Source organism: Buceros rhinoceros, unplaced genomic scaffold (genome assembly GCF_000710305.1).
Source record: "Buceros rhinoceros silvestris isolate BGI_N320 unplaced genomic scaffold, ASM71030v1 scaffold18941, whole genome shotgun sequence".
NCBI classification, from domain to species: Eukaryota; Metazoa; Chordata; class Aves; order Bucerotiformes; family Bucerotidae; genus Buceros; species Buceros rhinoceros.
Genome location: NW_010393930.1, coordinates 99,629 through 113,258, shown reverse-complemented (window position 1 = coordinate 113,258; position 13,630 = coordinate 99,629). Strand labels below are relative to the sequence as shown.

The window sequence follows — 13,630 nt, the reverse complement described above, 5'->3', positions numbered from 1 at the left end:
TGCTGAACTGCAGATGGCTGGCGCAGTTGTATGATCCATGTTGTGTGGTCACTTTGTAGGCATAAACACCTTACACGTGATTATTTCCCTGCCTTCCCCCCAGTTTCCTTCCCTTTACCATATAAAAACTGAAACTATGGGTGTTTAAGAAATTACTTTTGGAGAATGCTGATTAACACTCTGCAATAAGATTTGAGGAAAGTGCTGCATTACCAGGAGAATTGGATCCTTGTCGCCTGACACAGTGAACTGAAAAGCCAGACTCAAACTTTGGTGTACCGTAAGAGAACATAGGTTACAGTTCAATTTGGCTTTTGTGAGGCTGTGACCAGCAGTGTCCTGCTGCTCGAGAAGTGTGGTGTCTGGAGACGCCTGGGAGGGCATACAATCCCACTGTTGCTTTTGGCTGCGTCCTGGAGGTCATGATGCTATCAAAACACAGCACAGCTCTCCTGCTGCAGTTTTGAAGAGCATCAAGGAGGAAGCAAAGGGACAAAAAAGTAGATGCTTTCAAAGCTGCTGGTGAGAGCAGCTCACAGGAGATGAAGGCTTATTTACTTTATTCGTGTACAGAGGCCTATGAGCAAATAAATGCTTTTAGAGAGGCAGTCTAAACTTGAAAGTGTAATAGCTTTATTATTTCTGAGGGTAATAGCTTCACTTCTTGAGTTGTTTATTGCCATCTCTTCTCTTCCTTCACACTTCTACTGAAAAAGGCAGCAGGTTTTTTTTGTGTTGTGTGTTCTTAAATCTTGGTTGCTTTTAAATAGCACCAGCAATGCTTGAGTTAGGAGGACAATAACTGACTTCTTAGGATGGATGGCATGGTTCTTGACAGTGAAATTAGTCCAAGGAGCTTCATCTTGGGTAGTACAAAAATCCCTGTCCATCACTGCAGCCTGGAGAGTTGGGAGCAGCCAGCACATTACTAGGAAAAGCTTAAGAAAAAAAAGACCCAATCTGCCAACAAAGTTATGCATCAACAAGCAGTGAAATGGCCTGTGTTAGCATCCATGTCACAAGGCAAGGTTGAAGTCATACCATCAGGCCTGAGTATTTCAAATGAAATTGGCCAACCCTCTCAATAGAAGGGATGAAGTTACACAATGCAATTAGAAGTAAAGTCCATTGGTGCTTGATGAGATAGTCAAGCTCCTGGGGGGCTTCAGGCAAGTCAGAAAACACACACCTCTGCAGTGTGGGGACTGGATTTGTGCCAGTCAGCAAGTGTGTCTTTCTTTTTTTAAATCACATTTTCTGTTAGATTAGATTTTTGTCAATTGGTCGATACTAACAAGCTTAAAACATTCTCGACTTTTGACCTTTTTATGTGTTGGTTAAACACAGTTTATATGACGAATATAAAGTAGAGGTAAAATCAGTGTAGCTGTGCTGAAGCTAAATGTAGCTGCCTCACACAAATGGGGTGTTACCAAAGTATTGAAAACCCTGTAATAATAAAGAAGCTGGTTGTGACACTGTTCCCGCTTATACTTGAACAGGCATGGTGCCTGGGTTTCAGCTGGAGGGTATAGTTGTCTCCGGGAGTCCTTTGAGTTTCAGTGAGTAGAAGCCCCAGTAGTTACTAGTGAATTTGAAGATTATTTGCAGATGTCTGAGTTACCAAAGCTTGCAGACATAGAGGCTTGGGTGTAATAGGGTTTTGCTGAGAAAACTGTGAGTGGTGGCATTGATGGTGTCAGTGGCTGCCAAGGCAAAGCCTATGATGTAATGGTGAAAAGAAGTGGCCCTTGATGAAGGAGCTGGCTATGACTAAACATGAAACAAATCTAAATGCAAGCTGAGGTGTGTCTTTTCATCGTAGCTCTGGTGACTGATTTCTGACAAACTCCTTTTTTGCACAGGAGCCAAAGTATAAAGATGGGAGTGAATACTTTGACAGCAGAATGGACAACTTTACTACGGATTTGCTGGCACCATCGCAGCTCTCCACTTCAGTGTGGTCACCTGGCTCCAGCCATGTCTTGTCCCAGAGAAGTGAGTCTGCCAATGCAGTCAGCAGTGATGCCCTGAGGCAGAACATATATGAAAACTTCATGCGGGAGCTGGAGATGAGCAGAACGAACCTGGAGAACACTGAGACCTCCTCGGAAACAGAGGACTCCAGCGGCGAGTCGCTCAGCAGCTTGGAGCAGCTGGATTTGTTGTATGAGAAAGAGCAAGGAGTGGTGCGCAAGGCAGGGTGGCTGTTCTTTAAACCCCTGGTAACCCTGCAGAAGGAGAAGAAGCTGGAGCTGGTCACACGACGGAAGTGGAAGCAGTACTGGGTCACACTCAAAGGTAAAGCATCGTGTTGCTCCTTTGGCTTGGCAGCAGCAGTTGATTCCATTGTGTCTCATTAACTCTTCATACTGGTTTCTGTTAGCAGGTTTAGGGGGATCAGAAGTTCATGCCTAACTTTACATGGTCTATATGCTTAAAGTGGAGCATGTGCCTAAGCAGCACTCTGACTCGAGGTGGTGCTCATGTCTTTGGCATTGCTCATACAGCCTTGTGTTTCATCATAGTGGGAATTGTCTGACTTCCCAGTTTCTGTCCTCACACAGAATTGGGGGTTTAGAAGATGCTTTTGAATGTTTGGAGGTCAAATAGCAAATTGAACCAAAAATGAGAAAGTACAGAAGTTACACCTCTGTCTCAGAAGGAGTAAAAATTTAAGGGTCAGGAGAGGTCCCTGGTGCCCAGTTTCCTTTCACAGGTGAACAGTTCCTTGGGCTCCGCTATGAGGTTTGCTCGAAGTTGGGGTAAGTTAGTGTAGAAATGTGCAGTTTATTTCCAGTGCTTCAGGTGGCAACATAACAAAGAGGTGAAATGCTAGAGCATTTACACAGAAAAGCTTGCAATTCAGGGCAGGGCCCCTCACTTCAAGAAGGATGTTGAGGTGCTTGAGCATGTCCAGAGAAGGGCAACAAAGCTGGTGAAGGGTCTGGAGAACAAGTCTTATGAGGAGCTGCTGAGGGAAATGAGATTGTTTAGTCGGGAGAAAAGCAGGCTCAGAGGAGACCTTACCACTCTCTACAACTACCTGACAGGAGGTTGTAGAGACGGGGGGGTTGGTCTCTACTCCCATATGACAAGTGACAGGACAAGAGGAAATGGCATCAAGTGCCAGGGGAGATCTAGGCTAGATATCAGGAAAATCTTCTTTATAGAGAGGGTTGTGAAACATTGGAACAGGCTGCTCAGGGAGGTGGTGCAGTCCCCATCCCTGGAAATGTTTAAAAGATGGGTGGATGTGGTGCTGAGGGGCATGGTTTAGGAACCCTGGCAGTGCAGGGTGAACAGCTGACTCGATGATCTTAAAGGTCTCTTCCAATCAGATGATTCTGTGACTCTGTGAAGCAGCAGCAGCAGGGGAAGCCCTGCAGTGCCTGAGTCTTGGCTGCCATGGACCGCTCCCAAGGCTCGCCCAGTCTGCTTCCTTTCCCTGGATGGTCTTTCACCTTGCCTGCTCCCCACAACACCAACCTCTTCCGGCTTTTGTCATGCCCACCTTCCCAACTTTCCCCCACTGCTCCTGCTGTGAAGCAGTCCCCGTGGGAAGTCACTCCACTTACAGGGGGCTGCTGCTGTTGGGCTCTGGTGGGATTGCTGTGCTCAGCGCTGTGTTTGCAGCGCATGTTGATGTCTCAGAGCAATCAAGCAGGTAGGTGTGCTGCAAAAAACCTATGGGTGTCACGAAGTTTGAGAAGGAAAATAACATCTATTGTGGGGAGGAAGAGGAATTTAATGGGTGAGTTCATAGGCTTTCTTTTTTTTTTTTCTTTTGATTTGCATGCAAAGGATTTGCCTTTCACTAAATACAATGCTAAGTTAATGAGTAAGGAAATGATGAAGCTTAATAATTTCCTAGCGTATCTGGGACTGGAGGAGAGAAAATAACTTTCCCACAGGTTGCCCTTTTCAAAATTCTACATGGGTGTAGGCCTGAAGAAAAATGAACAGCAAACACCAAGTACTGGAAATGTTGTCCTTGATGAGGACAAGTGCTGATTCAAAAGAAGCGAACTCACAAGAATTTAGCAATTCTGCCTAATAATTCGGAGAACTGTTATCAAGGGATCAAACTGTAGGCAGTCTTAACAGTTTAAATCACTTACACTGATTATCAGATAGCATGATTCATGCTTACAAGCCGTGTATACAAAGGGAAAAGCAGTATCTCACTTCCACCCTCTTATCGAATGTGTTTGCGTTACAGAGTATGAATGTAAGTTTGATCTGCCTCTTTTAAGACTGAAGAAGTTTGTAAACAATCTATCAAAACTCTAAACTGAAGTATATTATATAAAAGTAGTTTGTGCATTTCTGGGATAAGGAAGCTCTAGGAAGGAATTTCAGTGCTTTGTGTCTGGTTCTTTGCTGTAAAATTGGCTGATTTGAGACCTTGAACAAGTCATGTCCTTTCTTGCTACCCGAATTTCCCCCACTATAAAAAAGGAATAATAAAATTATTTGTAAAAAGCTTTAACTTCTAACATTATAAGAAGAGTTATATGCAATGCTTTTTACTTTGGATGGGTGATACGGCTGCGTTCATGATGCAGGATCTCTTCCGCTTTGTTAGCTGTTTTAAATATACATTCCTCATTTCCTTGATCTCATACCTTTATTGTCCTGTCGAGACTTCTGATGCCAAAATAAACCTGCCTGTCTGAATATCAAGGCGTAGTTCTGTTTTCATAATATGCTATATCAAGATCAAGGCGCTTGCTTTGGTTCCCCTTATACAGGGTTTTGAATAAATCTGTATTTAATTTGTTCTTGAAGTTTAAATAGCCAAGATATTTAAAATTACGGCTTAAAATAGCCACATATGCAAATGGAGATCAGCATGTTTCTTTTCACTCAGTTGAAATGTGTTTAATTATAAATATGCAGAAGGCTTGTAACCATCTGGTTACCTGCTAGACTTCAAAGTATACGTGTCCTGAGGCCTCTGCACTACTTTCATGGCCACCAAGACGTGAGCTTGAATAGTAACCCTTTAACAAGAGGATCTCTTTTCCATCTGTCCTGTCTAATTAGTTTATTTTAGCCAGGGAAATAGCTTTCCTGTTGTCCTCCCCCTTCAGTTCAAGATTTGATTAAAATACTCGGACGATATTCAGTCCAGTGGGTCTGTCAGAGTTTATGATACTAGCTGCTTCCAGGGATCATGTGTCTTGACCTGAAGATATACCTGGGGTGCCATACACCTGAACATGTATGCATGCTCTTCAAAATTTTTTATTTATGTACATATAAACTATCAGGATAAAAACCAACATATCTCTAGTTACCTTTTTGATAACACATAGGGGAAATATGGGAGTTTAAAATAGAACTGAATTTGCGCTTTCCTAAAGTGCAGAAGTGGAAGTGGTTGAACAGTCCTGCTGCTGCTGTCAAACCTAAGAGGAGACTTGGTTTTGTTAGTTTGGTTTGCCCCATTATGTTGAAATGATGACAGAAGTACCATGCCTGATATGATGAGTGTAACAAACCATATCCTTTTTTTTCCAGCTGGAGAGATCTCCAAGTGTTCTATGTCATAAAGATCAAATGAGGGCCACTGAGGGAAAGGATAGGACCAACTTTATAGGATTTGCTCTTACACCAATTAATTTGTCAGATGCTCTGGACAGTAATAGGAAAACGCGCACTTAAGTAGTATAGTGACATTTCTATTTATTGGATTCCTTCCTTTGTAAACTTTTCAGTCATCAGATGATTTGGGCAGTAGCCTGTGAAATATATATTTCCCTTTGTCTTGTAACTGTTGAACATTCATTGGTACTGGAGCGCGCACTTAAGTAGTATAGTGACATTTCTATTTATTGGATTCCTTCCTTTGTAAACTTTTCAGTCATCAGATGATTTGGGCAGTAGCCTGTGAAATATATATTTCCCTTTGTCTTGTAACTGTTGAACATTCATTGGTACTGGAGAATGATGAGATCCATTCATACACTTTAGATTTGGGCTGTATGAGAACCAGTGTATTGTACCTCATAACTTTTCACAGCAAATGTGTCCTGCAACCCTAGTACACCCAGCTTTCCCCTTTATCAGATAGAATCCAAAAAACCTTGATTTTAGTTCTGATTTCAGATTTGACATTTGAGGAAGCTCTCCTCAAATTTACATCGCTTTGGATGATGTCTATACATAGTGTTATGTGTAAATGTTTGAGAATTACTAAAATAAAGGTTGAAATCTGGTTTTATCTAACTTTTAAAAGCATCCACAGAGGAAACATTTCTGTTCTTTAGGTTCTGCTATGTGCCCTTGGGCCATGCATGTCGGCATATTTGCATATGCATACAGTGTGTCACACAGAGAATCAGCAACAGCCCGAAAAACAGAAAGCTAACCCAAAATGTCAGTTCTGCTGCTGCCCTGTCTTGTGGTGCCTCTGATTTGAAGGAAAAACAACCACAAAAAGGGATGACAATGCTGTAGCCTTTGCAAACTCAATCCTTGTACTGATGGAATTTCAAGTCCTCAACTGCATATGTATAGGGCTTACAGCAGTAATAAATTCATGGATTACTAGGTCCTTAGAGACCACTGTGATCATGTAGTCTTATTGCTTTCTAATGCTGCTGTAGGTCTCCTCTAAATTAATTCCTGAATGAATTGGAGCTTACCTTTTGGAGAAGGCTTACCTTGCTGGAGAATCCACCATCAGCCTCAGGTTTTTCTCACTGCTTAAGTTATCCTCAGTTTTCAAAATGTGTTTATAACCCGGTCTTGGTTCTTTCAGGTTAAACTGTTATTAAACTGCGTTTCCCAGGGTTGAAAGTGAGGTTTATTTACTTATTTTCTCTGGATGAACAGCTAGCCTAAAAAATTATTGAGATATCTAGTTTATAACTAGACTATTTTAGTAATGCATTTTAGTCTGTGATCCCTTGAACAAGCAAATTGTTGCATCTTAGAGGAGGTGGATTGTAATGTGGGGCAGGAACGAAAGGCTGGCAAGGATGAACACAGGCCCTTCTTGAGGGCTTCTCCACCAAGGGCGATGTGGCAGTGTAGTCATACTTCTGGGCACTGGGATCAAATCTCCTCTGCTGTCCTGTAGGAGTAATTTCTCTTTTTACACTCAGAATTGTCATCATCAAGGATGAAGTTTGTTTTCTGGATACAAGTTTTGTACCTTAGATTTTACACTATCTACGAGACTGAACGTGCTCAAACTCAGCCCTTTAAACTGTTTTAAATTATTCAGAATTGTTTTGGTCTCCAATTTGAAGGTAGTTTGAAGCAAATCCAGCTTAAATTTGAGAAGTTTATTCACTAGGCATGTTGTTTGAAGACAAAAGCTTCTGCAAATCTTTTCAACAAATACAAAGATTTTTGAGGTGGCTGTAATGAAAGAGTTGGTTGAATTTATTAAAGAAACACAAAAGCCGATTTAACTAAGCAAGTCTTAATATTTTCTGTGTGCTTTAACATTTTAATAAGCTGAGTTTATTCATAGAATCACAGAATGTTTTAAGTCAGAAGGGACCTTTAAAGATAGTTAGTCTAACACCCTTGCCGTGGGCAGGGACTTCTTTCGCTAGATCAGGTTACACAAACCTCATCCGGTCTGACCTTGAACACTTCCATATTGAGGTATCCTGTTTTATGTTTTAAGGCAGTGGATGTTTGTTGTGTCCCTATTAGATGTCTGTTCCAAGTTTTCATTGGCAAATTCATCATTAACTTTTCCTGTTTTCCAGTTTAGAAGATCTTCCTTTTTTCTCTATTTCAAAAGATGCCAGAACTGATGTTCCCTGTCACTGAAGGGTGTCTTAATATACAAAAGCATTAATATAAAATAACTCAAAAGAGAGACCCAGAACTTATTTTCTCCTTACATTTTTCGTCCCTCTGAACTGTAAAGGTTGTACTCTTCTCTTTTATGAGACCTATGGAAGGAACTCAATGGAGCAGAGCAGTTTGCCTCGATATGCCCTGTTTGCAGAAGACAGTATAGTTCAGTCTGTTCCAGAACATCCCAAGAAAGAAAACGTGTTCTGTCTCAGCAATTCTTTTGGAGATGTCTACCTATTTCAGGTAACTATGTCTGTATGTAACTGTGGTTGTTTCCATTGTAGGATGTGTTTGTGAGTATGCACGTGCATGTATATGATTGTATATACACATGCACACACAAACATCGTGCTTGTGCCTTTGACTTAATAGTATAGTTTCACTGTTACAATATTGATTTAAGTGTATAATATGACTTTAGGTACATGATATTACATCAGTTGACTCAGTCAGTTATGGTTCAGAAATCCACAAGACACTTTTGATATCTGGTTGTTATAGGTTTCTAGAGTATCAGCTTTATTATCAGTTTTTTTCCCCACATCTTTAGCATTCCACCCGTACAGAATGGTGCAGTCAACCTTGAATCCGCTGGCCTCAGAGAGGGTTTTCTTGAGCAAGACATTCAAAAAAGGAGGCTAAAAATAATCTAAAGATCTTGGGTGCTTAATTGCACCACTGGAAATGTTAATAAGGAACAGTATTATGTGGAACTTTTGCACAGAAACATGTTGATTCATGGGCACACTTGTAAATATCTCCAAAGACACTTTATGCAGGTGCATTCTGTTTACCTTGCTGTCCTCTCCACTAAGTTGGCATTTTTAATCAAGCAAATACCTCTCCTCAGACCTTACATGTAAAATCCTCTCTGTTGCCATGTTACTTGCAGAAGAGAGGGTTTATCTTTGAAACCTGTGTGGAGCTCATGGGGCTCTGTTGTGCTCCTGAGGCTCTCAGACCTTGCAGGTCTAAGAAGCAGAAGGTAAAGGCTGGAGGAGAGTCATGACTGAGAGCAGGAAAAGCTCACACTTCCTTTATTTGCACAGTTTGAAAGATAAAACCTTATTTCACTTGTTCCAAGATAAAATGCCTGAGATCGCAGGGAACCTGTCAAGCACTTCATGTGATAGACCTGCTGATTTTTATTTTTTATTCTTCCTCTTGTCTGCTTATAATGTTGCGCTGTTGCTTTGTTTCACAGGCAACAACCCAGACGGATCTGGAAAACTGGGTTACTGCCATACATTCAGCCTGTGCTTCCCTCTTTGCGAAGAAGCTTGGAAAAGAGGACACTGTTAGGCTGCTGAAAAATCAAACCAAGAGTCTCTTCCAGAAGATTGACATGGATGGCAAGATGAAAAAGATGGCAGAGTTGCAGCTCTCAATTGTTAGTGATCCAAAAAACAGGAAGGCCATAGAGAATCAGGTACTGGAAACAATATTTTATGTGAACATATTTATCATTATTTCTTGCTTTGAACTCTGAGTGTCTGTGCTTTCTAGGCCTGAGAGTAATTGTCTTGGGGGTAGCTGGCACAGTAGTTGTAATTATTGCCAGCTTTCTACAGCAATGCAGAGCGGCGCAGGAGGTAGGCTCTCAAAGCTGTTTTATGAGCACAAAGCTGTTTCTTTTCTTCTCTGGAAAAATATAATTACTTTTTAACTGTTTTATGATATATTTAGATGTTAATAATATCTGGCTGTTACATGGCATACCATGGAATATACAATATGTTCTGTGAATAGTTTAATTATTATTGAATTGCAGCAGAGATATAAGAATGGGTACTTAGCAACACTGTTCTGCATCTTAAAGGCAGGACATGAAGAGCACTTTTTCCAAATAAAATTAGAGGAAGGACTGAGGCTGACAAAACCAAGTGCTTCAACTGAAATGAGTCGTGACTAGAAGGCCAGGCTCAGCTAGGCTTCTTAAAAAGCCCCATAGAAGTCTAAATGAGAATAAGTCAAGACTGGAGTTTTCTATCCTAGGTGGAAAAGCACTGCCATGAGTAACACTGACAGCCACTGGAGCATTATATCAGTATCAATTCAGAGAAAAAATGGATGCTGTCACTAACAGTACTCTCCTGTTGCATGCTGGGAATTTTTTATCTCAATATAAGCCCAGGCTCATTGCTGCTTAGCTTGGGAGAGCTAACACACTAAAGGCAAGATCTTTACCCAAAATTTTTGTATCCAAACTTGTGTCTAGGCTAATTTTGTTTTGTTGCAGCAAGAAATTAGCTGAGTCATCAGTTGCTTCTCTCTGCAAATCTGACTAGGGCTTCTGAATGCCCAGTGTGTTATTCTGATCACATTTTTATATTAAGGTGATAGGAATGCCTGAACCTTGGCTAAAGTAGCAGCTTAGTGCTGAGGAAGATTTACCACTAAGATTTGTTCTTAAACCAAAAACCAGAATAACTGCCCCAAAATTTAGTGTTCATGATGTTTATGTACCTTGGGATTTTAGCCAAGCTGTCCCTAAGACAAAAGCTCAGGACAGACTGAGCAGCTAGAACTGTTCTTCAGTGAAAATGATCACCTTATTGTACAGTGGTATACAGACATCAAGCTTTACTCTGCTCTCACTTCTAGCATGCGAACCAGGAATCACTCCAGTGATACCTTGTGGAAGTACATCTTGAGGTGTTGACACCTTGCCCATTTCCCCAGTTTTGTAGGCAGCAACTGGCAAAAGATGCTTTAGTTAGATATGCTTAGTGACATCTTTAGGCAAAGATGTCACTACACAGAGCCTCTCAAGTACTAAAGTGGTCCAGCCTGATAGGTCTGTGGACTGAGGTTGTCATCTGTATCTTTTATTTTATTAGGCCATTAACAGAAGACATCTGTTAACTTGAATTTGTTGAAATCTGGTGATTTGAATTTGTTGACTGGTATTTGAGAGCCCATCCCTATCTGCCTTTCCATTCAGTGTAGCTATTGCTCCGTCGTTCCTTTAGGCTGCACATTATGGCCTCTTGAGCAGCAACCAAAGTTTGTTTCCTTTGATCCGATGCAGCATAATTATGTTTCATTGGTTAGTGAAACACTTTTGGTTTCAAGAATTTGATGCTTGTAATCTTCAAGGTTCTTACTATATTGGTTTGAACTTGAAGGACAGACTGACTGGTACTGACTTCGCTGTCAAGCTCTTGTAGCACACTTCAGTCTGAAGTGTGAAGCAGGGCTGAAAAAGGTATGCAGGTTTATGTAGGGAATTGTGGTGCAGATGTTCATAAGCCTTTTGAGTGCTCAGATGTTCATAATACAATTCCAGGTCACTTTATTCCATGGTTCAGAGCCTAGTAAGGTGAATGGAGGAGGAAAAATGTTGAGCATCCTTTTATTGCAATATGTTTTGAGACCTAGAAGAATATACAGATTTCTGTAGATGTTTAGTGTTTTGTAACGTGATGCACTGAGGAAAAATCCTGATGTATGTAAACTTAATTTACTCTAACCCCCTGTTAGATACTGATGCTAGTAGTTTAGAGTCAGCTGAAGAATATTGATGATGCTCTCTTAACATCTGCTAATTAGTTATTCTGTCCTTGAAAAACTGCCATCGTTTTCCAGCTGAGTCCCTGGAATAAGCTGACCGTGTTCTGCTAGAACTGAAATCCAACACTAGAGCTGCAGAAGATTTGTTCCTGTTAACCTTCTGTCTAGGAATGTCTCAAAACATTGAGTGAGGGCAAACCAGAAACAAAGAATGAGATGGATCATGTGCAAACATCCACTAGTTAGCAAACAAAGCATTTATAATGAGCCTTTTCTCCAGTCTTGATCCCTTTGATCTGCAGAAAATCTCTCCTTACTATTGCTGAAGGTTTTTTGGCAAAGTCACTTCAGAAAAGTCAGTAGATATTCTGGGTTTCCTAATTTTTTGATTTGGTGTCTCAGAGATTGGCTTTTGCAAAGGGAAAAAAAAATGTTGTTCGAATTAGTAACTGAAAATTCTTAATATACTTAGTAAGCTAACAGTTTAGAAAAATATTATTTCTGAGGGAAGAGTTTGCATATATGTAGCTGAGTGGTTTAGTAACTGTGGTTGTTTAGTTGACTTTTGCCCACTTTGAGTTACAAGAGGAATATAAATCCTGGGTTTGGTTTTCTGTAAATTTGGTGGTGTTTTCAATCATGGGGCAGTTATGATTCCTCCATGATGAAGTATATTGGATTGCCAATACTGTAGTTTATAAGCATGCCCTACATCCTGTGCTGGAAGACTTCACTGGTGATATATTTTTGGAAGTCAACGGAAATAGTGTGATTGACTTCAGAAGGACCATGGTCGTTTTTTTCTGTAGAAAGACAAGGAACAGTCTTAATTTATTTCCACTCGGGAATTATCTTGGAAACTGCAATTTCTATATCCTTTCTCCTTTTTTCTATATCCTTTTCTCCTTTCTTCTCTTCCTCTGAAAAGCAACCACCTAACCTCAACTTTTTATTTTCTTTCACATCTGTATTGATTTAAACCCAATACTTCTCTGATGAAGACTTAGTAATTCATAGTGCTTTACAAGCAAGCAAAACCTTTTCTTGCTTCTCAATTACCATCACCTGAAAGGCAGTTGCAGTAAGAAAACTAAAAACTAAAATTGCTATAGGTATTTTAATGTGCATGCGTACTTCCTTTTGGTGTCCAACAAACAAGTCTGGTTGAGAAATTTCTTCAGTCTTGTGCACCAAAGGGGATGGATTCTCTTTATCTGGGTTTACGGGTCCAGTAATAATAATAGACTTAGTAACTGTTTAAGAGAAAATGGCGGCCCTTCACATAGCTATTGGTATCGTTGGACAGTTTGGAATAGATCAGTGAGGCATCTATGAGAGCAGCGTGCCTACAGCAGCCAGTCCCTGTAGGCCATTGGTGACATGGCTGGAAATCCCAGGTCTGCACATACTACCTACATGTGTTTACCTTACTACATGTAGTGAATACGTTGTACATGGTGTTATTCCCCCAGCATGTAACATCCCCTAAACTGAAGAGAATTAGGATGAAAGGTAGCAAGTTTGTGAATCCCCTGAGACTGAGATGATTTTAAAAGCTCATCTTTAAAAAAATTTTAGTTTTCCTTGCTGTTTAACGTGCTAGAGAAATCACAGTGTTTGCTGTCAATATGAAGCCCTGTCTGACTGCTGCTGAAGTTAGTGAAAGGGATTATTGGCATTTGTTTGGAGCTCTTTTAACAAACTATTGCACATTAAGTCAAAAGTGGGGCTGTCTGTGCCTATAAAACTGGTTTTAACGGGATGGAAAATCTACCTCACAGTGAGAGCATCGCAATTCTATGTGTACTTCTTTATGCCTTTGGTACATAAATCCATTCTGTTGTCTTTCTTTAGAACAACTGTATGAAGAATAATTGCTTGAAAGAATTCTGGGTTTTTCTCTTCAAATTTTAGTATGTTGTATAATCAAGTTTTCCAGGCTATTCAGAGGATTCTGATATGATTCATATTTTCTGTGCACATGATATTTAACTTACTTATCAGATGGGTTATGAACTGAGGTATTTACTTGCAGGCACTGAAATGATGAGACAGTAATGAGAAGAACAGGCACATGCTTGGAGATACTTTTTATGGAAGTTTTCAAATGTGTCCTCAAAAGAAAAGTAGTGTATCTGTTGCCATAAAAATACAAGGGGATCAGGTGGTCTGTTTACTCCAGGTAGTTGTTAAATCTGTTAGTACCTTTCTTCCCCTTCCTGTAGTGGTCTTTAGCTTTTTACACCGAACATAACTTTTTTTTTTTTTTTTTTTAAAAATGTTTCTAAAA

At 40.3% G+C, this 13,630-nt stretch overlaps 1 protein-coding gene across 1 annotated transcript in view; it reads left to right on the top strand.

Moving 5' to 3' along the window:
* TIAM2 (T-cell lymphoma invasion and metastasis 2) overlaps nt 1-13,630 on the top strand; it is a 92,274-nt gene that overhangs the window by 6,406 nt on the left and 72,238 nt on the right. The window contains exons 3-5 of the mRNA XM_010145070.1: nt 1,866-2,301; nt 7,898-8,070; nt 9,032-9,256. Of these exons, the coding sequence (XP_010143372.1) occupies nt 1,866-2,301; nt 7,898-8,070; nt 9,032-9,256 (834 nt within the window). The remainder of the gene's footprint in view (nt 1-1,865; nt 2,302-7,897; nt 8,071-9,031; nt 9,257-13,630) is intronic.